Source organism: Parambassis ranga, chromosome 1, assembly GCF_900634625.1.
Source record: "Parambassis ranga chromosome 1, fParRan2.1, whole genome shotgun sequence".
Classification (NCBI taxonomy): Eukaryota; Metazoa; Chordata; class Actinopteri; family Ambassidae; genus Parambassis; species Parambassis ranga.
This window is the reverse complement of record NC_041022.1, coordinates 5,257,477-5,282,366: the sequence shown is the minus strand read 5'-3', so window position 1 is coordinate 5,282,366 and position 24,890 is coordinate 5,257,477. Positions and strand designations below refer to the sequence as shown.

The window sequence follows — 24,890 nt, the reverse complement described above, 5'->3', positions numbered from 1 at the left end:
CCAAGCAGGATGTAATGATTAACTAGACACATATGCCAAAGTATTTGCTTATCACTTCTAATTGTTGGTCAATCTAAACCCACCGAATATGTTTCTTCTCTTCAAAGCTCATTGGAAGTTCCCGAATGGCCCGGATTCGCTCTCTAGTTGACATAGCAACAAGTTCATTGACCCGGTCCTGCTCCTCTGTCAGAGACAAGATGACAAGACAAGCGCTGCCCGTTACCTTTGCAAGGATGCGTATCAGGTGTCACTTGTGCGCGTATACAACAGGTATAATCCGACACCCGTCACGGGCGCTTACCATTTTCCATCTGATTCCTGATGGCATCTTCTGTGAAGGCCACATGAGCAGGATCAGTGTTTGGAAACATCCTCCTCATCGCCAGTCCTCTCCATCTCATCGTCATGTTACCTGGATATACACAAAAGAAAACAAAAATTACACTGGCAGCATTATCATTTCTTTTTTCCATTTCCTTATTATTGATGAGGTGCTTTTATTTGTTTCTCTAAGCTCCATAGAATAGAATAGAATAGAATAGAATAGAATAGAATGGGTGTTTATTGTCATTGTAACATGCCACATGTACTATGGTATTTCAAAGTGTAGTATAAAATAAATACATAAATAAATATAAGAAACAGAATTAAAGATGGCTAAAATACGTTTGCCTGATTAGCTGCACATTAACTGAGATATGAGTGTTACTGTAAGTATGCTGACCTGATGGGAGAACTACTGATAGCGGTACAACACAGCACAGTAGTACACATTATCAGCACTTCTGACTAGGACACTCAAACACTTATACATACAGATCACTACAGGAAATCTTTCCTGCCTCATGCCATAAGACTGTACCTATGTTTTATATTCTTATTTGCTGTAAATAATGATTATACTGTTATTTCTACTGTTAGAGGTATATTTTTAGTATGCTGTGCCTGTATTCCCCAGCCTCGGGGAAATAAAGTATTTCTATTCTATTCTATTCTATTCTATTCTATTCTATTCTATTCTAGTCTATTCTATTCTAAATGTTATCACATTAATCTAAATTTACCACAATCTTACCACAGCATGCAGTTGTATTTTGAGCTAAACCTCACAGTCATATTTCATGTTTGATGTGTTAGCATGTAGCATGCTACCACTTGCTGGATGGATGGATGGATTTATATAAAATTCATGAGAATATCCTTCTCAGATTGTGCACAGATAATCCCTGTTTGGAACTAGAAAAGCATTTCCTGAAGAAAATGCAAGTTTGATTGCTGCAGCTGAAGCATTGCTTTGAATGCTGATGTGAAGGATTGCTCTGAATTGCTGGAGAATCTGAGCAATTCAGAGCTAACTTAAAGAAGAATAAAAACGAAGAAGAAGAAAGAAAGAGGGTGAATAACAAGAGTTTGATTGCCTAGCAACGGCAATCAAACTAATAATATTTAAAAACCTCAAATTTCAACCACATAGAAGTGGTCCATCCTCTGGACACCGTGAATACACACGCCAAAATCTGCTTCAATTCAAACTGTAGATGTTGATTTAATCACTCAGAAAAGCAGAAAACATTTCTAGCATCTTGCATTTGAAAGACTGAGTGCTGTTTGTCTTCCATTTTTGCTTTTAAGCTGTAAGTCCCTCTGATTCTTTGCTTAAGTCCTTCAAATGAAGATAAACACCAATCCCTCTCTTACATATTCTTTGCCAACTTCCTTATCCTTCATGCCTTGTGTTGTTGTCTGCAGGCTACATTAATAATTATCCGGTATGATTCCCCAAGTTGGCCGATGCTCTAAGTCGTGGGATCAACAGGAATATTTATTCTAAATGTCTTATAATCCACTTTACAGCTTTATATACGTGTGTTTAGCTTTACGAGTACATTTAAAAAGACTGCATGTGTGAAAAGAAGCTTCTGTCCACAGAGTAAAGTTCGGTTTAACCATTACCTGACATGGAAGAAGGAAGTGGAATAGATGGTGATCCATCATACTGAGAGTCCAGAGCGATTTGAAATGTACTGTAATCTGGATTAAAAAAAACAAAAACAAAGTGAGCGAGAGAGGAAGTATCAACAGAGGCGTCACTTAGCAACAGAGACACATACGAAACAGGCATTGTCTAACCAGAATGCTGTTTCACAATAGCAGTGAATAAGTGTGTGAATGACATGGAATTTAACTCACGGAGGTCATGCTGGTGAGTGGAGACGGGGCCCATGGGGATGCCTTCGCCCCCTCTCCAGCTCTCCTCCTGCCAGCCTCCTCTGTGCGCCGTGCGTTGTTGTTCAGCATCATATCTGGGCGTCTGATCCGTCAGCTCAGTCCTTGCACCCCAGTTCCTGTATGGATCTTCTCCCGCATAGGGATTAGCATGGTGGGGTTTGCTGGAAGACCTGAAGGGCACACGGAGGAATGCTTAATCATTCAGGTCATTTATGTTTATGATACATAAGAGTGGCTGTGTTATCAGCTGAGAAAAGTAACCGGAATCCCATTGTGAAGCTTGTCTGCACTGTAAAAACCTTAAACTACCTGGAACCCTTAAATTAAACCAGCCTAAAGTCAGGATCAATACCTCAGGTTCCCCGAGGACATCCGGTTTCTTTTAACAACGCATACTTTAAATAACTGTCGCTCTCTATTGTTTTTTATTGACACTAACCTTTTATCGATTTCCAGCGTCTCACTGTCATGGTAGGCAGGGTTGAAAAATCCTCTGTTGCTGTAACTTGTCATGTGAGCCTTCAAATGTCTCCTCTGAGAGACAGCAGCGGTCCTTCAGCTCTCCTCAGTGTGTTGATGCTTCGCTTCAGGTCCGGCACAGGTAATCCTGTCAAAAAGCAGCCATTAAATAAACAAATATATGACCAAGGAAAACAGGAGCCTTTGTTTTTATCGTTGATATGCCTTCATTGAGCATGTTTAGGGGTTTTCTCTGGAGTGACATCTATATTGTTGAAGGCAAACATGTGTAACTTAATCAGCTGCTGCCTTCTTCACGAGTTCATCATTTATTTATTCAGGAGTTTTTAGTTTCCACCTCCTGTAGTAGCAGAGCTGTATGACTGCCACATAGAGAAATCTAATAAACTACAATCACAGAACAAAAACCACACATAAATCATATAATAAGTGTGCAATATTATATCTATATCCTGCTTTATCAATCATTTCTGCTTACCTGAGTACCGTGCTGTAATGAAAATATATACAAGTCCTGACAAAGCTACAGGAAAATAAATGTCCTTCCAGTAGTCCGTGTAATGAGGAGTAGCTGAGAATCAGCCTGAGAATCAATGAGATAACACGAAGGACTGTCTGCCTACCAGGAAGTGCACACTGTGCTCATAAAGGTAAAAGTCCACTGCTTCCAAACAAGCCAAGCAAATCCTGTGTGGACACTTTGTATTGTGGCATAAATAATTAAACCCCCAGAGGCAACATTTAATTGGCTTTCTTATTAAGATTTAAGGCGGCTGTCAAAGTGTCCATGTTGCACTTAATGCAGGTGGACTTGAGGTGACTGTTCATTGGAAGACAGCACAAACAAAATGATGCAACACATTCCTTAGATTAATGAGCTTTTTGCAAAGTTAGATTTTTTTAAATAAATTTTACAGGATACTGTTAATTTGAGCACGTATTGATGACTTTCTCCCCATTATTTATTTATATTTTTCTTTAAAAATAGATCTCTTTAATAGGCCTACATTTAAAATAACATCATAAAAATTTAATGAATAAAAATAAGATCATTCCTTCATCTATATTAATTAAAACCTAAAAAAAAATTACAAACAACAATACATTTTTTACCTATGTTTTTAGGAAAACTTTTACTTTTTTAAAAAAGTGTGATAAAACATTTCAAATAAAATAAATAATGCATTTTGTTTTGTTTCCTGTTTATTTATTTATATATTAATTTAATTTAATTTAATTTATATATTTTTGTTCATTTTAAATCATTTAAAAAAAATAAATGACTACATCTTGACTTACTACGCATAATTATAATAATTAAAGTAATAAACCAATGAAAACACATGTGTAATATTTCCATCATTCACATCAATAAAGCGAATTAAACTGGAGGACTTGCTGGGAGTCTCTCCTGGAGCTGGATCCAGGAAGTGGCCTCTGGAACAGGCTGCGGTGTCTGCCTGACAGCCGGGGAGCTCTGTCTGCGGTTGACGAAGTTACATTTTCGCTCACATTTATCTCGCTTCTGTCCATCGTCAGCAGAAAACGACAGGATGGTGGAGGTGGACTCAGGTAAATCACAAGTTTGCGTAGCTACATTTTTAGTAAACTTACTTTAACGTTAGCTAACCTGCTAGTAATGCTAGCTGTTTTAAATGTAGCCACCGCCGCCGCTAACAACAGGCTAAAAAGTTTGTCCTGCTGGTTAATTATTAGAGAAAATGTCACCGAAGGACCACAGGGAGTCAAGTTTTGTTTGTGTCTTTATGTCAGAGTCTCTTTAACTAAATGAAGTTGTGTCGTTTCTGTTTTTTACCTGCTGAACTTTTGTCGGTTAGCTGCATACAAAAATGGTCAGTTTGTTGTCGACCAGCAGTGTCTCGTCTGACTGATTGTTCATTAAACAAATAATTTATTCATTTTTTCCCCCCCTATTTATTTCGAATGAGAGCTGAAAAATCATAGGAACGTATTGTTGCAGTGTGTTTGTTGTGTTGTTTAATTATTTTTAAACTCATTAGGTACATTTTTTAGGTACATTTTGTCCAATATTTCTGTTCTTTTGAAAGTATGAGGCGCAGATTTAGCCATTTAGTACATGTACTGTAAAACTACTAAACCAAACAACAGTGTAACATCTATATTTCCATATTGACACGGTGTATGGTCGCTTTTTAGGGTTATGATGGTTTTATTGAATTAGATAAGGAGTTGGTAGATGTATGAATTTTTTATTAAAGGCCACAAAATAATAAATACTCATAGAGACAAGCAAAAGAATTTCTTCATTCATAGTCACACTCTCAATGACTGTCACATAGTTATCTATAGTTATTTTGATATTTTTCCATACTGTAAATGTTGCTTTCATCCATCATTGTTTTTCCATCTTTTCCTCAAGTGTTCTACACTGACCGCAGTGGACGAATCACCAGTAACCCACTGCTGGATCAGCTCCCCAGCTACCAGTCCCTGCTGTACCGCAGGAAGTCCTCAACTGGTGGCTCCAAACGAAGAAACAGCTCCAGAGGTCGGCGCGGCTCCTCTGGCAGTGGGAAATGGGGCATGAGCACCATTAGATCTGAGGAGAAACAGAGGATCCAGGCTGAGCAGAGGCCCATCAGAGAACTAGCCGTGGACATGGCTGAAAAACGCAGAAACAAGTATAAGAAAACACCCTCACAGTGGTAATCAGATCTGCTAAAGTGCGAGTGAAAATGTCCTGTACTACTTTATTTGACTGTTAGAGCTCAGCGCCTGGAAGAGGCTCGAGACTTCAGCAGCTGGAGACAGTGGAGGCGAAGCATGCGCAGGTATGTCAGGAGGCTCCGAGATGAAGCCAACGAATGGTTCAGCTCCCTGCAGCTGTGGAGGGGAGACATTCACCTGATACAAGGTGAGAGGACAAAACTGCACGCTGTGTCTCATGTATTGATCCCTATTTGGGAACACTGACCAGTTGTGGTTCTGGTGTGAAGTTCTCTTCTGTCTCTCCTTCATTCACCAGGGATGTTTGGCACAGGGATCCTGTCTTACTTCTCCTTCCTGCGCTTCCTTGTTATGCTGAACTTGATCATCTTCCTGCTCATGTTCGGCTTCGTCATGTTGCCCATCATCATAGCCCCTTATGCTTCAGGAAACGCCACCTACAACCAGAGTGATGGTGAGTGGATGTTCGGCCTTTTAAAAAGAATAAAGTACATTTTATTTCTTATTTTCTTCACGTGTTACTACAGGAAGTGACTGCAGCAAGTATCCAAGCAGCGCTCGCCGAGGTCTTGTCATCTTTCATGAGCACATAACAGACCTCCTCTCGGGTGGAGTAAGCCCTTCTGCTTCATGTTTAGTGCTTTTTCTACAACAGCTGTATGCATGTGGTTTCTGCACTCACCTGTTGTGTTTGATCTGCAGGGCTTTTTGGAACAGACCTACCTTTTCTACGGCTACTACAAGGTGGAAAAGATCCACTTTCCACACATCACCTATAATTTAGCGCTGGCGTACCTGCTCGCCACGGTGGCATACCTCTTTCTGAGTCTTATCTGGATTGTTAAAAGGTACAGAAAAGTCAAAAACCACCAGTCACTGAAGGGAACTGGTGTACAGCTCACATTGTTCTTTTGATTTTGAATATTATCAGTTTGATTGCTGCTAGGCCTCTTTCTTCTTCTTCTTATTATTCGTCGTATCGTTTTTTGGCGCAGCGTATCTTCAGCATACATTGACCGATTTCAGCCATTCAACTATCAAAATGTTCACCTCACAGAGGACATTCTGGGTCAACTTCAAGTTCTTTTCAAAAAATTATAATTTCTCAAATATTAAGCAATTTCTGCATCAATTTTAACATGGGAGTCTATGGAGGAGCCTTCAAAATCATCTTCAAATTTGACATGTAACTAGTTCCACATGCTTTCAGCTACACAAACTGTTCAGACATCATTCTGTTCAGCTCTTCAAGGGCTATTAAACTTGTATTCGGATTTGTTCAAATATGTTTCGTTTTCAAAATATTAATAAAAATTCAACGACAAGCCCTTCAACGAGGGTCATCTGCCAAATGTATCTCCTCCTATTAATATTTTCTACTTTTCAAAATAAGAGCTTCATCTTTCCAAATTCTTAACCGTGTTTCAGCAAATTCAGATTGCAGATTCTCCAGCAATTCAGAGCAATCCTTCACATCAGCGTTCAAAGCAAAGCTTCAGCTGCAGCAATCAAACTTGCATTTTCTTCAGGAAATGTTTTTCTAGTATTTTATTCATACTCTGATATTTTAATGTAACCTGTAACCTCTGGCAAAATAATTTCCTCTGGGGCTAGGAAAGTTTTATCTTTTCTCTTATCTTGAAATGTTTCTGCTCTTCAAGGTCCGCCACAGGATTTAAGCGTAACCTGGTTCAGGATGAGGACCGTTTTCAGAGTTTCTGCAACAAGATCTTTGCTGGCTGGGATTTCTGCATCACCAATGAGAACGCAGCTAAGCTGAAGAGAAGCAGTCTGCTCTATGAGCTCAAGGTGAACAGCCGACAACATTTTAGTGTCTTTTTAAAAAGTTCTTCTCACTTAATGCTGACTGATGCACAGTTAATGTAAGCAGTGTGTGAATGGAATAGTTAAAGCGTCCACTGTCTGGCCTCATTTTTTGTGTGTGTTTTTACTCTCCAGACTGATTTGGAAGAAGAGAGGATCAAACAGAAAATTGCAGATCGCACCCGCAAAGAGAAATGTCGGATTTATCTCATCCGCTTCATCCTCAACCTTTTTGTGATTGGTGTACTGGCTGCTTGCTTCTACAGCATTTATAAGGCCACCATCTTCTCCCAGGAAGCACAAATGAAAAAGAATGTAAGAAAATGTTTCTCATGTTGTAACTTCAAGTGTTCTTTTTCTCACCATCCAACTGTTTTTGTGTCAGGTTTGTCTCCTCATTTAATAAAGCTCCTGGCTGTTTTTTAAGAGAAAAGTAAATTAACTGTAGCCACAGGCTTCAGTTAACTCCTAATGTTGAACTGTTTTGGAACGTTACAGGAGAATTTCATTGTGGATCTGATCTATGAGTATCTGCCTTCAATCGTTATCACCTTGGCCAACTTCATCACCCCGCTCCTCTTCTCTGTGATCATCAACTACGAGGACTACTCTCCTGCCTTTGAGATCCGCTTCACTCTTATGAGGTAGAATCCCTGTTTTGACCGATCACTCATCCTGTTTATTGATAGCTTAGTGTTAATGACAAAACTCCTCTGTGACATGATAACTTAATCCACATATCCACAATACACATCGCTGAGCCTTTTCTGTCTCTGTCCTCTCTTTCACAGGTGTGTCTTCATGCGGTTGACCAGTATCGGGGTGTTGCTCTTCTCTCTCAGGACACAGATCACTAACTGTGAGGACGGGCCTTGCAAATGTGGCTACAACCATTTACTTTACTCTGTGAGTCAGTTCGATTGAGTAGGATGCTGCTGTTGTGATTCTCTAGCATTCTAACAACTTTCTGTTTGAACTTCTTGTCGTCTGCAGTGCTGGGAGACCCGTGTGGGACAGGAGATGTACAAACTCACCATCTTTGACTTCATCATCATTGTTGCTGTAACAATCTTTGTGGAGTTTCCCAGAAAGTAAGAAAAAGAAAACAATGATCATCATCTGAAATGTTGTGTCAGTTAATTAAAGTTAGGTTAGACTTTATTGTCCCCTTGAAGAAATCTGGTGTGGACACAATGCTGGTTGCTTCTATAGAAACAATCTAACATCATACAGTAACAGAAATACGAAGCAGCTTCATGATTGTCTTCTCTGAGTCTCTGAGTACTTTACATGCCTAAGCAATAGCAAAACACTAATAAGCACGTAAGCATCTGTCACCAAGCTGCTTAGTAGTCTGTGGGGCAAAGTGCAGTTTGTTCTACAGCTACAGTAAAGTGCAAGTATGAATATGTTTATTGCACATTGTTCTGTTGCACTGAAACCTAAGTGCTTATGTGATCATTGTATATTGTTCTACTACACCTATTCATCAGCTTAATAGAGGTTGGGACAAGTAATAATTGATTTAATTTGTGTTTTGGCACATGGAGCCTTCTTCCTGATGGTAGGGTTTCTCAGAAAATAAGCGGTGCTGAGGGTCACCGCTAACTTTTCTTGCCACTTACACGATTACTTGTGACACTTAAGTTAATTTGTGGAGTTTATGTGCATTTTCTGCCATGGAACACTGCTGTATTTTAATATATGTCATACCAAGTCTTACAAGTTGTATCATTTTCTCACATTGTCCTGTCCTACCCAGGCTGATTGTGAAGCATTGTAGCTGTGGCCTGGCTAAGTGGTGGGGCCAGCAGGAGTTTGCGATCCCTCAGAACGTCCTAGAGATCGTCTACGGTCAGACCATCTGCTGGATTGGCACTTTTTACTGCCCCATGCTGCCTGCCATCTGCACCATCAAATACTTTTTTATCTTCTACATCAAAAAGGTGACTTTGACCACTTTCTTCTTACAAAAGTAAGAATGGAACAAGAGTCCAATAACAGTTTGTGCTCTGTGTTTGCCAGGTGTCATTAGTCAACAACTGTCGTCCAGCCACACGTCCATTCAGAGCCTCCAGCTCCAACTTCTTCTTCCTCGGTGTGCTGCTGATTGGCTTGATTCTTGCCTGTCTGCCTGTCATAGTTAGTGTAGCACAGTAAGTAACAACCATATTATGTGTGGACTTGAGCCTGTCAGGTCATGTCAGCTTCTCTGTTGCTCTGATAGTTTGTTGTTTACATTCATACACTCCCTTTTTGCACAGAATACACTGTTCCCAGGCTTGTGGACCATTTGTTAGATTTAGTACCTCCTGGGAAGTGCTGCCCACTACAGTGTCCCAGCTCCCTGAAGGAGTGAAAACCCTCCTGTTTGCCCTCTCATCAGAGGCCTTTGCTGTCTCCTTCTTTGTTTTTACCTGGTGCGTGTTTTTTTTTTTTAGCATTTAGTTGTTTTTCCCTGTGTTATTGTAAATTAAAACAACATATTTTTTTATTTTTCCCTGCAGTTTGGCCATGTTTTATGTGATTGCATTAGCTGGAGCACACAAAAGGGTCATTAACCAGTTAAGGGAGCAGCTCGCCATGGTAGGTTTATCCCTGTCTTATTGCACAGTGTGATTGTTATTATTTATTACCTAACGCAGTGTGAGCTGAAACTTATTATATCTTAACAATTCTGTTACACAGGAGGGTCGAGACAAACGTTTCCTCATCCAGAAGCTGTGCCAGGCTCAGAAGCTCTCAGCCGTCAGATCTCCAGGGTCTAAATCGCAGCCCCGCAGTAGCAGCAGAAGCAGCCCCAGCTACCACACCAGCTTCTCCAACAACTTCAGCGAAGGGGTCTTCCTGGCACACCCACCTCCTGACTCCTCCACCCATGTGTGAGCCATAGATCCTGTATTACAGAACAAAACGTAGATGCAAGACTGTTCTTTTCTATTGTTGTAAAAACTCTACAGTTTTGACCTCTTGAAATGAATGTGTCTGCCTTTTTTCAGTGTTTTTGTTGACAATCCGTTTAGTGAAACAAAACTACAGCATTCAAGTATTTTAACCAAATTAGTAATTGCTGTGGAGTTTTTCTACTGTGTGTTATCATCTCTTTCCTTCTGCGAAGGACTTAAACCACTGGACTTCATTATAAAACGTTTTTGTGCACTTTAAATGTATTAACACAGTTTTTTTCTACTACTACAGCATCTTTGTTTACAATACAGTGTATTTACTGCATATTTGTTTTTACTTCCAAGACTTATTTCATTAGGAATCACTCTGTGACTGTCTTTTAGATGGTGCTTATATATGGGTGTGGACTACAATGTTTAATGTTTATACAGCGGTGTACAGTATAACCTTATGGTGTGGTGTGGTGACTGTATTTTGTTATAAAATTGGAAATAAATATTTGTATTTTGCTCCTTTTATTATGTATGTTCTGTGATTCTGGTGCAGTACCACCTCCCAGCCGCCAGGGGTCGCAGCTCGCAGCTGCTTTGACCGTTCATTGACAGCAGCTCAGCTGGTACGGAACCGGAGGCAGCGTGCTGTTGCTCGGCTCAGGGAGAGATCAGTCAGCCAGTCAAAATGTTGAGAATTACGATCCGGGCCGATATGGGATCCATATGGTTTTTATTCTGTGTCATATATTCTCAATTCTTGACCGTATCTTCCGATGACATCGTAGTGGCATGCGGTGGATTTGTGAAATCCGACGTTGAAATCAATTACTCCCTGATCGAGGTGAGAGTGCAAACGTCCCGGCTGGCTAGCTAGCTAGCTAATATGTAGCTGGTTTGTCGTTGGAAGCTAAAGGTTAAGCGAAGTTAGCTCTACTGAATGGTAGTTTGAATGAAATTACAACAGTAGCACTCTGTTTTAACACAGAATTGATCGTAGTTTGCTAACAAGACACTTTTAAGCGCATTTTGTGTAGTTTTTGGATCGTTTTGCTATGAGCTAATTTGCTAATTTTGTGATTTTCCTTTCCGAGCTCACAGCTGACTGAAAATTCAAACATTAGCGTTGCATTAATATACAGTATGTATCACACATGGCGTTCACTTCTAATCCTAAAACCTGTCAGCGTTGATAAGGAAGACGTTAAGTGCTCACCACCGGTCCTAATCCCTTCTCATTCACACACTCCGTGGGATTAGCCATTTGCTTAATTAAATAAATCAAATTAAGTAAATCCCAGGTAGCCTGGTCTGATTCTGCTAGTTTTTGTTGTAACTGTATATAAGTGATATTTCAGATTTACTAACTTTAGTAATATCTACTTGCAGATTAAACTCTACACCAAACAAGGTTCCTTGAAATATCAAACAGACTGCGCTCCAATCAATGGCTACTTCATGATTCCTCTCTATGACAAGGTATGACAACCACCTATCTTATTTATCAATAACTAAACATTTCATTGATGGTGACGAAGCTTGTGTTTTCCACACAGGGAGACTTTGTTTTGAAGATTGAGCCTCCTCTTGGCTGGAGCTTTGGTAAGACACACAGAGGCCTCAAGAAGCACAACGGATGGAATAAGGTCATAGGTTTTATTTGTTTAATGTGTTATGGTCTGTCTTCATCACCAGAGCCTACCAGTGTTGACCTACATGTGGATGGAGTCACCGACATCTGCACCAAAGAGGAAGATATCAATTTTGTTTTTACAGGTTTCTCCGTCTCAGGAGCGGTTAGTATTGTTTATTTTTTTGTTTGTTTACATCTACACAAACATGCACAAAGATAAGAAGGCTTAGATGTTATGTTATCTGAGAAACAAACTGTGGCCCATCTTCTCAGGATGTCAAACCTTCCCTTGTTTTTTTCAATAAATATTACATTTTTAAGGTATTAGACAGTTAAATAATGTCACAAATTAGCTCCCTAGCTAATGTTTTATTCCCCAAAATCCACTGTGTGCCTTTCAGGTTCTGAGTAAGGGCCACCTCTTGGGCCCAGCAGGAGTAGAAGTCAAGCTGACCCGAGCAGGAAGTGAAGAGAAACTGCAGAGTGTTGTCACACAGCCAGGAGGAAAGTAAGTGTGTCAAACGTACTTTTTTGTTCAGTTCAGGTATTCCTTTCCTACAGTAGGTGCCGATTTTGAATGCTTTGCCGTTTCAGTACCTTTTCCTCTTTGCTCTTGTTAACGCAGGTACACCTTCTTCAAAGTCCTGCCTGGAACTTACGACATCACAGCTTCCCATCCCTCATGGACTCTGGAGCAGGTTGGATTATTTGCTGTGTTTTGAATGTGTTTGTTGACTGTGTGAGATACTTTAAATGGCTTTACACTGCTGGTTTAAAAAAAATATGAGAGTCATTTTAGCAGCTGGATCACATCAATACGTTGTTTATTTGATTAGAAGCTGGATAAATGAGCAGGTTTGTAATTAATGACGTGAAGTGACAGGCAGATTAGACTTGCGTAATATCATATTCACCCCACGAGAAAGAATTAACATGCTGAATACTGCGCTGTCACAGTTTTTCATCCATGTAATGTCATTAATACAGTGGAGAATGCAGGCTCTCGGAAGGCTTTTTAATTCTGTATCACTCCAGGGCAGAAAACTTTATTATTCTATTGCTTGCTCTGCCAATAAAAGGTTCCCTGTCAGGTTAGCAGGGTTATAACTAACAACCTGCTGCAGTAATCACGCTGCTCCTGACAGGGCCATTATTCCATCCCTCACTGCAACTTAACGCTGCGACCTTTGCCGTCTTCCTATAGAGCACTACATCAGTGCAAGTCTCCACTGCCAATGCCCCAGTCGCCGACCATCTGGTGGTCGGAGGCTATGACGTCTTGGGGGAGGTCCGCAGTGATGGAGAGCCCATGAAGGAGGTCACCTTCCTACTGTACTCTGCCTCTGTCAAGAAAGAGGTATTCCAACATTATTATTTTTAGGACGTAGAACTAGTCCTCAAGCTGCTTGTGTCAACTATTGTAAAATATTTAAGAAGATCAGCATATTTACCTTAAACAATTTGAGGGAGGACCTATTAAAATATATTTAGAAAGTATTTTGAAGGGCCTTAATTCTATGTTTAATGATGACAATTGTGTGATTTCCAGGATATCAGTGGCTGCAATACATCCCCAGTGGAGGGTGCAGAGTCTGGGGACAGCTCCCTGGTCTACCTCTGCAGCGCTCTGTCCAGGGAGGATGGCACCTTCATCTTTCCGTCGCTGGCCAGCGGAGAGTACACTGTGGTAAGAGTTGGTTGCACTGCTTCCTCCTTGTTAATATTGTTACAACCGGCCTAGGGGAAACCTAGTTGTAACATAAAGTGACTCTTCCCTCCTGTTCCGACTCCCAAGGTAGATATGAAAAGGAATGACGAATGGAATTTTTATAAATTTATTTATAAACGAACCGAGGCAACAGAAACCTTCAGGGTGAGCAATGCCAAAATAACAAACAAAACAACTAAGGTTCTCAGCTCCTGGCTTTCCTGAACAAAAGAAAATAGATTCAAACAAAAATACAGGTGACTTCCCTGACTTCCTAACAAAAAAACAGGAGAAAACAAATAAACAAAAACGGCTTCTCACCCCTACTCAAATGTGCCTGGTATGTAATAATAACTTAAACTCAATTACTCTAGGTAAAGCCAAAATCAAACGACGAATCCAAATTACATAAACTAATATTCACGATCTAGTGTTCAATGTACAATCAAAAGTCGAGCGTAGTCTTCTCGAGATGTCGAGAGGAGGGCAAGAGCATCGGATGGCTGATGTGGAGGGTTTTTAAATTCAGAGCCCATCTGTGTCCTCCAATCCTCGAGCTCCACGTCATCCAGCTGTAGAACCAATAGTATGCTCCCCCCTGTTGGCGGGGAGGGAGAACACTCACACACACACACACACGCAAAATATGACTCTTGTCATAACAATATTGTCATCCTGGTTGACTCTGGAGGTGGTTGTGGGAACAACAAGTGTGGCTTCAGAGTGAATATTAGTCGAGTGGCTACTTTTTCCAGTCTTTGTCTAATAGGCTCTCATGCCTCATACTGTGAACAGCGTTGACTTCGTGCTGCACATAGCACGATGCACATCGAGATATGAAGTTGTTAATCTTGCGGAGTTGTTGTGCCGACACCCACAGCTCTTCATCTAACAACCACTGCAGCTTCCTTCTTATCCTATTACCCCACACAATATTTGAAACTGATTTGCAGTCAAAAAGGGCCTTATCTATCTTTTTTTTTTTTTTTTTGCAGATGCATTTTTAATAAATAAAAGTTATGATAATAAGAGTTGGCTAGCCTGGAAACCAGATACATCTGAGAGCACAGTTAATTTGCTCTGACAGAAAACGTCTGGTCCCCCTTCCTAATCAAACAGATTTCCACTCAGCCTCTCAACTGAACAACAGAGTGCCACAGAGGCACTTTGATCAAGCATGCTCTCACAGACATATCAATCCATTTGCCTTTTCCTCAGCAATACACCACACAATTTGTAGATCCAGTCTAATTAGTAGCAGTCTAAATAGCTTAGACATGCCAAAAACTTTACTAAGGATTAATACATATTAGTGATATAGTCCAAAATAGTATATTAAATATTGGGTACACTTAATATATAGCTTCTGCAAAAAAAAGAGCAAGAGTTTTTACTTTTACTCAAGAAAGTAAAGGAGCTTTGGCCGTCAATATAGCCTTAATAAAACAGATGTTATAAGAGTGGCATGGCTTTAAGAAACTGAGCAGTGAGTGTGTATGTGCGTACCTGGGAGGGGGTGAGCGTGCATGAGAGTGCACAAGAGTGTGTGTGTGCACGAGACGAGAGAGAGCGGTCGTGTGCCCGTTAGCGGCAGGATTTAAATGCCCCAGTGTGCCCTTGTATTACTATAAGTCTATGCATGTGTGGACAACCAAGGCGCTGTGGGAAACCCTGTAGATTTTTCCAATCAGTGTTATGTCATAATATAATCACCACTACAGACTACATCTCTGTCTTTTTCTCTAACTCTTGACACTTTTAAATCCAAGAGAGACTATTTTAAATCAATATGACTGTAAAAACTGCAGTCCTACAAATCATGTCATAACATGTTACTCTTTCTACATATAATTCTTCATATTTCTCTTCAGGTGCCGTTCTACAGAGGAGAACGGATCACATTTGATGTTGCTCCTTCAAGGATGAATTTCAAAGTGGAACATAACAGCTTGAGACTTGAGGTAAGTAGTTTTCAATTTTTTGGTAATATGTGTCATTATCTTGCAAACATGAATACAAAGGCAAAGAACTACAGGCCACTGTTTCTCTGTTTAGCCCGTCTTCCGTGTGATGGGCTTCTCTGTGACGGGCCGCGTTCTCAACACTGCCGATGGGGAGGGTGTATCGGATGCTACAGTCTCCCTCAACAACCAGATCAAAGGTGTGCATGCTTGTGTCTTAAAAAAAACAAATGAGACCACTGTGCTGATGATGGTTTGTTCATTCAGTGGCTATCTGTGTGTATGTTGTTTTTGCCACCCTGGCCTCACAGTTGTCAGCAAGGAGGACGGTTCTTTCCGGTTGGAGAACATGACAGCTGGTACCTACACCATCCGTGTCAACAAAGAACTCATGTTCTTTGAGCCAATCACAGTGAAGATTGCCCCCAACACGCCTCAGCTTCCAGACATCATCACTGCAGGGTATGCTCTGAAACAAATTCCAGAGATGTACCTTCACTGCTGTAAGCGTGGCGGAAATACTAACTAAGCCTAATGAATTATTAATGTTGGTTCAACACAGGTTCAGTGTGTGTGGCCAGATCTCCATCAGTCGCCTGCCTGAGGGCATGAAGCAGCAGGGTCGCTACAAGGTCACTCTGACACACAAGGGCCAGATTTCCAGCCGGACCATCGACTCAGACCCTCAGGGGGCGTTCTGCTTTCAGGCCAAACCTGGAGACTACAGCGTCCATGTAAGACAGAAGCATTTATTTATTAATCTGCTTGTGTTTTAAAATGATTGAAAAAGACATTAAACACTTAAAAGAGAAGTCACCGTTGTCATGCAGCTCAGTTTTAGCCTATTTGGCTAAATTTGAGCCAGGCCCTTATGTAAGAGGAACAGCTGACATGAAGTCTAATCCACAGATGGTGCTTTTGCTCATATTCTGGGATGTGCTGAATTACAACACATGTTCACAGAATCTCATTTCAATGGGCCAGGCCATATCTTAAAATTTTATTAGCCCACAGTTTGTTTCATTCACTATTTAAGTGTACCATAAACTATTGATGCTCTGAATGTTTGTCTGTTTATGTTAATCCACATTCCTCAGTCTTCAGAAATACTTCAAACGGTCTCAGTACAACAGGAGTTTACAAATCAGGAAATTATTTCAGTGAGTCAAACTGTACTTTCTTCATGACAGCTTTAATTATACTTGTGTGTGTTTAGGTATCTCTTCCTGAGACAGAGGTGAAAGCAGGCCTGGCTCTGCAGCCTCAGGCCCTGGAGGTCTCCCTGGTGGACCGGCCCCTCACAGACCTACTTTTCACACAGTTCATGGCTTCGGTCTCTGGAAAAGTTTACTGTCTAGGTGAAGGCTTGGAAATTTTAATGATTGTATATATATATATTTTAAAGAGAAAAACATGCAGCCTCAACACGTTTTTTTTTTTCTTCCAACTTCCAGCTTCCTGTGACGACCTCTCAGTAACCCTGCAGCCAGTGAGCCGGCAGGGGGAGAGAAGGGCGGTGGCTCTGTCTGGCAGCAGCGACATCCTCAGCTTTTCTTTTGATAACGTCTTACCTGGGAAATACAAAGGTTATTCATTCTTCTATGCATATATATACATATTCTTTGTCATGGAAATCCACATTTGCCAAGTCAGCATGCCCCAATTTCAACAAAAATCATGCTAATTGTTCTGTAACGATTGTAGGGGAAATCAATTGGTAATTACCAGCTTTCATAACTTGCATATTACAGTAGCAGCTTTCAGCAGGGACCACATTATTCAGTGTTTCTGTACCTTCTGGTGCTGCATCCATCTCCCCTCCTCCTGTTCAATACACACAATCTGTTAGTGTGCCTGCAAGCTAACTGCACACACAGCATCTTTTGAGGCATGTTTACTCAGCTTATAGTGTTGCCAAACCAGAGTAAGTGGAAGAAGTTTACTTTTCTAAGCATTTGTTTAAAGGTTGAGATAATTAAACGATCCTTCTGCACCATCGACCTGCCCGCAGCTTTGACAGATTTAATCTGTTTTGACAAATATGAATGTTTTTTTTTCCGTTTATACCCATTTGTCACTCTCTCCCATCTTTAGTGAGTATTTCTCATGAGGAGTGGTGCTGGAAACACAAGTCCGTGGAAGTGGAGGTTCTGGACTCTGATGTCTTGGGGGTTGAGTTCAGACAGATCGGCTACATCCTACGCTGCTCCCTCTCCCATGCCATCACTTTGGTTAGTAATCTCACTCCCATTGGCAGCGTGGGTGTCATCTCCACTTCTTAATAAGCATATGTGATGACAGATTTCTGATCCAATGTGTGTCCCTGCACAGGAATTCTTCCAAGATGGCAGCAAACCTGAGAATGTCGGCGTGTACAATCTCTCTAAGGGAGTCAACCGCTTCTGCCTCTCCAAGCCTGGTAAGTGTCCATCTTCTCCTGACCTCGCGTTAGCTAAACATAGTAGTAATTAGCATATTGAGAAAATATCAGAGTGTACCAACTGTTCCCTTGTGTAAAGTTAGAGAACAGTGTTTGAGCCAAAAGGCCTATGTCAGAGTTACCTAAATATAAAACTGGATCAAGTAATTAATCATCTAAAAATGGCTTGTCCAGGTGTTTACAAAGTCACCCCGCGCTCCTGCCATCAGTTTGAGCAGGACTTCTACACCTACGATACGTAAGTAATGAGATGCTGTTGCTATTTATTCATAGGTTAAAGAAACATTCCCTCAGTATGCACTTCATTCTAATGACTATTAACCTGTGTACAACAGCTCAGCCCCGAGTATCCTGACCCTCACTGCAGTGCGGCATCACATGACAGGACTCATCACCACCGACAAGATCCTAGACGTCACCGTCACGATCAAGTAATGAAGGCTGAGCACGTCACAGCATCTGCCTGTAAATGTCCAGTTTTAATGATTTTTTTTCCTTTTAATCATCCTCTCCCTGGTCAGGTCGTCCATTGAGAGCGAGCCAGCGCTGGTGCTGGGTCCCCTGCGCAGCCTGGAGGAACAGCGGCAGGAGCAACAACTGCAGGAGATTCAGCTGCGCCGCCAGGAACGAGAGCGCCGTGCAGCTGAAGAGGAAGGAGGTGTGAAAGATGAGAGTCCTCCCATCCAAGAGAAAGCTGATGAACTGACAGGCCCCTTCCACTATGAGTTCTCCTACTGGGCCAGGTCAGTGTACACTGCATCATAATTTATTCTCAACATTAATTGTGTTCAGTGGTGCAGAGCTAGATGAGCTGCTGGTTTCAAAATGATGTTCAAAGCCATGTTTCCAGTGTTTTGCTACCCTGTCATCCATAAGTAAAAACCATCTGTTCTGATAGGCTCATTGAGTCTTAATGCATATAATCAAGCAGTGCTCAATATGATTGGACAGGGCTGGCGAGAAGATCACAGTGACACCTTCCTCCAAGGAGCTGCTGTTCTACCCTCCTGAAGTGGAGGCAACCATCACTGGTGGTAAGAGACTGTAATCCTGACATCCTTAGCATAATCAGCACATTGGCACAGGCCAATTGTTAAATGACCTCTACTCCCTCTCTGTTGTCAGAGTCATGTCCTGGTCGGCTGGTCGACATCGCCGGGCGTGCAGGTCTCTTCTTGGAAGGCAAAGTGTCACCGGAGCTACAAGGCGTGGAGATATCCATCACAGAGAGAGGAGCTGCAGCACCGCTCATTACTGTGGCCACTAATGAGATTGGAGCATACAGGTGTGAGAGCCCACCGATAAAAATAGGAGGATAATGTTGCCTTTGGGTTTTAGTATAAATGTTATGGTCTTAGCAGCTCATTAAACTAACAGGATCGTTCTTAAATGCATTAAAAAGCTTTAAAGAGATGCAGCACCAGACGGTCTGGTAGAATTACAATTTGCAGTTCAGGCCCAGACACTCAAAAAAACAAAAAAAACATCAGTGTTATTACAATATAACGGAACATTATACCATTGCCATTGCCATGAAATTTGGCCCAGATGTCATTGGTGCCCAGAGGATGAATCCTAATGATGCTGGTGTTCCACTCACTCTTCCTTTTTTCCTCAATGGATAAAAAAACAAATGGACTGTCAAGAATATGGTTCACACATTGTATCTGTTTCAGGACACAGTGCGTTAACATTTCACCTACTCTGCACCTACACAAGTTCAAACTTCAAACTGTGCTTTGTGCTAATTGAAAACATCCATTGGTGCACGTTTACCGAGGCCTTAAAACTTTAGTGGATTTGCCCTCCACTGCTGTGGTCTGGCCGTGTGATCCTTAGTATGAAGAAGATTCTCAAGAAATTCTGTCGTCATCCTGATTTCTCCTCTTTTCCTTCAGTGTGGGTCCACTCCACAGCGACCGGCAGTATGACATCAGTGCCAGTAAGGAAGGTTTTGTCCTCAGTCCTGTGGAGGGAACCCAGGGAGACTTCAAGGCATTCGCACTGGCTGGTGTCACTTTCAAGGTACATGTGACCATCCTCCTCATGCACACAGGACACCACACTGATCAGCAGGCTCTTTTTTTTTTTTTTAAATAAGCACTCTTTTAAGGTTCAGCCACAATAAGTTACAATTACAGCACTTTGTCCACATTTGATGATTATTATGGTGGCTTAATGTGAATAAGAAATGTCATGATGAAAAGCCTTTGTTCATTCCTACTGTATGTTTTTGTAAAGAGTAATTGGAAGAAAAAATCATTAGTGGATAGTTTGTGCTTTGCTGTGAGCTGTCGGTGCGTCGCCTTTGTTCTGCCAGCGTTAAAAGGGTCCGAGATGGGATCCTGACACAAATGATCAGTCCCCTTTAAGCCTGTGTGGTAAATTGCTTTGAAATCTTCTGCACGGTGTTTACAGAGTTCTGTGCCCTTGTTTATCCTTTACTCGCACATCCTCTCTGAAATGGAACATTAGAGACTCTGTCAGCCTGATTACACCCGAATTTTCACAATTTGGTGCTCATTCTTTGAGCCATGACCGAGTGATTTCACAGATTTCTCTGCATTCTTAATCACAGGAGACACTCTGTGCATGTGATCTTTTATTGTGAAAGGATTAAAGGAGGTAAATCTGTTTTCTTGCCATCCAGCCAAGAAATTAAGTATTCTGTTTGTGCTGTAGATCAAATCAGAGGATGGCCAGCCCCTGTCAGGCGTCCTTCTGTCTCTGAGCGGAGGACAGTTTCGTTCCAACCTTCTGACTCAGGACACCGGCCTCCTCACCTTCAACAACCTGGTAAGAAACCAGCAAGCCCTTCATTCATCTCCATCCCAGTGAAGCTGTGCTTCTGTGTTGGTGTAGAAGCTGTTTGTAGGCAAGCTGTGACCTCAGTTTATTATTATATTTTCTGCTTTCCATTTCACATAATGCCTGCTTTGCCTCTCTTCAGAGTCCTGGTCAGTATTACTTCAAGCCCATGATGAAGGAGTTCCGCTTCGAGCCGGCCTCTCAGATGATCACAGTGGAGGAGGGTCAAAACCTCAGCATTGACATAACCGGCATCAAGACTGCATACAGGTATATATTAGTGTACTTTAATACCTTGTTTAGCATGAAGACAGTGTGAACATGTACTTATCTGCTCGAGGGTTATGGAGAGAAGAGTTGGCTGTGTAATTGTACATTATGTGGCACTTTTGTCCTCAGCTGCTACGGGGCGGTGCAGTCTCTGAGTGGGGATGCAGAGCGAGATGTGGCGGTGGAGGCGGTGGGTCAGGGAGACTGTAGCCTCTACAGCGAGGACACCGTCACTGATGAGGAGGGCCGCTTCAGACTCAGGGGTCTGCTGGTGAGGGCACTATGAGCTGTAAAACACATTGTATCTGCAGCCTTGGAGTAGGAAATATATACTGCATACGATTGTATTGCATGTCCTAAGCTGTTTTATTGTATTTCTTTTATGATGGAATCCATGTTGTTTTTTTTGCAGCCGGGTTGCAAGTATCTTATTCAGCTCCGAGCTGAAGGCAACGACCACATAGAGAGAGCCTTACCTCAGCACAGAGCTATAGAGGTAAGATGTAACTTGCAAGCGAGACATTTTCCAGATGCACAAGATTGGCAGTTGTTCTGATCTTCCTATGTCTTCCTACCACATTTTCCATCCACATGGCCCATCCCTGCCTCTGTGTGAACCCTGTCTTTATACTCCCTCTGCTCCTGATTACGTCAGTCTTTCTATAATTAAACTCTCTGTCCGTATCGGCCAGAAGGAAAAACAACCGTTGCTCATTCAGACGTGAAGCTGACCTGCTCGGATACCACGTGATCGATAGAAAGATGTACAGCTGTCAGAAAAGCAGGGACTAAAATGTATTTAGTTATGTCTGTTTAAGGTGATGCCAAGTGTTGTTTGTCAGTTGTTCAAGGGAAAATAGAGACATTACGAGTGTTGACACAGTTTCCCTTGCCATCACCGATGCCATACTCATTCTGACATAGAAAGAAGCAGGGCATGGACAACTTTTATAATTGAATTGTAAAAATAGCTGTGGGAACTCTGTGATTATTATGTCTTATCAGCCGCCTGATCACATTGGTCCTTTCTATACGCAGAACAAAAGCAGTGATAATCCCATTGCCAAAGTTTAAACCTCTCACTTTATAATTTTGTTTTAGCTTGTCTGAAAAGTGACCGTCTTCCTCTAATCTCTCTTGCAAGGCCGGAAATGCCTTAATTCCATTTAATTCTCTGTTATTATCACACCGTGTGACTTGTACAAAAGCCTTATCCACATTTCTCATTCAGTGTTTTCTTTATGAGTTCAAGGTTGTATCTGTACAATAAGCTCTGTGTTCCCTCTCAGGTTGGCAGCAGTGACATTGATGGGGTCAACATCATTGCCTTCAGGCAGATCAACCAGTTCGACCTCAGTGGAAACATCATCACGTCTCCTGAACACCTCCCAACACTATCGGTTTGGCTCCTCTCGATTTTTGTCTTTATGATAGAACTTTACAATGTTAGCATTGCACATGTATATGTGTAAGTACTACTAATTACTATGTTGTTCCTCTTAAATTTTGCCAGGTGAAACTATATAAGAGTGACAATCTGGACAATCCAATCAACAGCGTCTCTCTAGGACAGTCCCTCTTCTTCCACTTCCCTCCTCTGGACAGAGATGGAGAGGTAAGAGCTTGGAATCCAGCCTATACTTTAGGATATTTTACTAAATTTATAGTCTGCTTGAGACTTAACAGTGACCCAGAACGTACTGTAGTTGGATCTGCAGTCACCTCTCTCTCTCTCTCTCTTCCTTTTCCAGAGCTATGTGCTGATGCTTTACTCCACGTTGTCCCGGTCTCAGTACGACTTCACTCTGCCCCAGGTCTCCTTTACCTCCACGGGCTACCACAAGCATGTCACTCTCACCTTCAACCCTACAGTAAGACACATGATTTGAAATTCTTTTTGTTGTTTTTTTCCTTCAGGAAATTCACACAAATGTGTGTACTTTTTTCTCCACAGCGTAAAGTGCCTGACCAGGATGTTGCCCAAGGCTCTTACATAGCTCTACCTCTCACACTCCTTCTGCTGCTAGCAGCGTACAACCATGAAAAGGTAAATTCAAACAGCTCAGCTGTAGAATTCCTGAATCTCTTTAACTGGAATATACTTCACTGGGTTTCTACCTTGTTGGGGTAAAGACTACAGTTCCCTGTTTCATGTGCTTCTGTATTAATTCCTGCAGTTACTGGGTGTTTTTCACCTCTCACATTTCAAGTCAGTGTGGGCTAATTCTTCACTGTAGAGAGAGCTCAAACTTGACTCATTACAAAGCTATTGAACATTAGAACGAAAAAAGTTACATTTCTTTTTCTATTGATTTTACCGAACTAGAACTAAACAAAGATCAATGTGCCTCCTCTATCCAAGTGCCCAGAGGTGCTACCAGTTGCAAACAGAAACATTTTGAGCCTTCATAAATGTATGTTAATGTAAATAATAATATGAATATGTCCATTGCTGACTGGACTGTGGATGGTGCAAGTCTGACAGTTCTTTCGGTTATTATAATTTCCTTCTAAAATGAACAGTGTAATTTTTGCAGCTTCTTTTGAAACATGCATTTTAATCTCTCTGCCAGGTGAATCCCATTATCGCTTTGCATGGATGCTGCATTTGTGTAACACCATTCTCTGACCTGTTCTTGCAGGTTATTCCCCTCCTGTTGCAGCTTGCCAACCGCATCCAGGGAGTGAGGAGCATGGCCCAGGCCAGCAGTGACAGCGCTGCTCTGGATGAAGCCAAACGTCAGCCCAAGAGGCAGAAGGCCAGGCGCACATGAGGCGCGTCTTCAAACCACATCTTCACACGCTAAACTGAACGCTAGCATCCGTGATCCCGGGCCTCAGAGAGAGAACTCTCTTTAAGTGCATTTTGTGTGTGCTAGTGAACCATTTAGCTTACCAAGGGGTGATTTGAAACAGCACTCGGGTGAAGCCAAACCACTTACCGCATTATCATCACCACCTCATCAGCCAATCAGATCAGTCGCTGGACTGATAGCTGACTTTTTTTTCACAACAGTTATTAAGAATTTGTGAATATTTGTAACAGAACTTGAGCCATTTTTATACGTTTGTAATTTATCTAGGTCAACTAAAATCTTGCGTGTGTGTGATATATAACTACCAATATGCTGTTTTAGGACTTATAGACTTTAACTGGGGTTAATGGAAACAATACATAAACAGAATGTGGCTGGAAATCTATAACAGTGCTAGTTTAAAGATACAAATTTATCAGTCTGTGCTCAAAAGACTAAACATTATTTCACAAGCTCAACATCATTTGACCATAATGTGACCCCTTGTGTCAGATATTAAACTGAAATAACCCCTGTACTGCCACCTTAAACAGGGGGTTCTGTGTGGCAGCCAAAGACTTTGATGAGCTTCTAAGTGGTTCATGTTGTCATCATACAGCTTAAATGTACACCACTGAGTTATTGCAATGCACTCCACTTCTGATGGAAGGGTTAAGGGTATAGTACAGAGTTTGTTTGTTTTTTTGTTTGTGGGGCAGACTGGGGTTAATGGGGGGGGGGGGGTAGGGAACTACAGAACTAACTATTAGTTGATTAATTTATTAACCTGTCAAATCAGATGTGAATGGTAACGTAGTTTGTATGCCAGAAAAGAAGTGTGGTTGATTTTTACAAGTTATGTCTGATAAAATTAAAGGAGACAAATGAGGAAAATCTACAAAGCATCTGCCACAAACTTTAAAAGAAATAAGGCAGAATGGAAAGTTTATAAGCTTATTGTCTTACTGTGGGAGCTGTGTGATGCACTGTGAAAATTAAGGACCCCAATTATTTTCTGTATTTAAGTCTTCTGCTCTCTGATGTGGCTGCCTTTTCACAGGAAGATGAATAGACCACTGAATATTTACTGAGCTGAAAGATGTACAATTAGTCCACATTTAGGGGAAGTTGAT

At 41.4% G+C, this 24,890-nt stretch overlaps 2 protein-coding genes across 6 annotated transcripts in view; one reads left to right on the top strand and one right to left on the bottom strand.

The window, feature by feature from the left end:
- Positions 1-4,574, bottom strand: part of tmc5 (transmembrane channel like 5) — a 9,829-nt gene extending 5,255 nt beyond the window's left edge. Inside the window, exons 1-6 of one of the 5 annotated variants that reach the window (XM_028400348.1) lie at positions 4,529-4,574; positions 2,672-2,839; positions 2,194-2,402; positions 1,957-2,034; positions 305-415; positions 84-186 (exon numbers count right to left, since the gene is read on the bottom strand). In XM_028400348.1, coding sequence (XP_028256149.1) covers positions 84-186; positions 305-415; positions 1,957-2,034; positions 2,194-2,402; positions 2,672-2,745 — 575 coding nt within the window. In that variant the 5' untranslated portion in view covers positions 2,746-2,839; positions 4,529-4,574. Of the gene's footprint in view, positions 1-83; positions 187-304; positions 416-1,956; positions 2,035-2,193; positions 2,403-2,671; positions 2,840-3,190; positions 3,343-4,079; positions 4,370-4,528 lie in introns of those variants that run through there. The other 4 variants (XM_028400343.1, XM_028400335.1, XM_028400325.1 and 1 more) reach the window with 4 other exon arrangements.
- LOC114432366 (nodal modulator 1-like) lies at positions 4,152-24,890 on the top strand. Its single transcript, XM_028400360.1, is given in 48 exon segments — positions 4,152-4,284; positions 5,114-5,375; positions 5,460-5,608; positions 5,720-5,875; positions 5,949-6,034; positions 6,124-6,269; positions 7,083-7,230; positions 7,381-7,560; positions 7,744-7,889; positions 8,037-8,151; positions 8,239-8,336; positions 9,008-9,191; positions 9,271-9,401; positions 9,510-9,665; positions 9,753-9,831; positions 9,934-10,125; positions 10,758-10,826; positions 10,828-10,986; positions 11,532-11,621; positions 11,699-11,744; positions 11,838-11,938; positions 12,177-12,283; positions 12,401-12,473; positions 12,980-13,132; positions 13,325-13,462; positions 15,355-15,444; positions 15,539-15,644; positions 15,756-15,906; positions 16,007-16,178; positions 16,661-16,802; positions 16,899-17,030; positions 17,539-17,675; positions 17,776-17,863; positions 18,059-18,122; positions 18,220-18,315; positions 18,406-18,627; positions 18,836-18,918; positions 19,010-19,169; positions 19,783-19,909; positions 20,567-20,680; positions 20,835-20,962; positions 21,092-21,233; positions 21,375-21,458; positions 22,252-22,362; positions 22,476-22,577; positions 22,714-22,833; positions 22,917-23,009; positions 23,605-24,890. Coding segments are annotated over 48 exon segments (5,979 nt in total). The 5' UTR covers positions 4,152-4,265; the 3' UTR covers positions 23,737-24,890.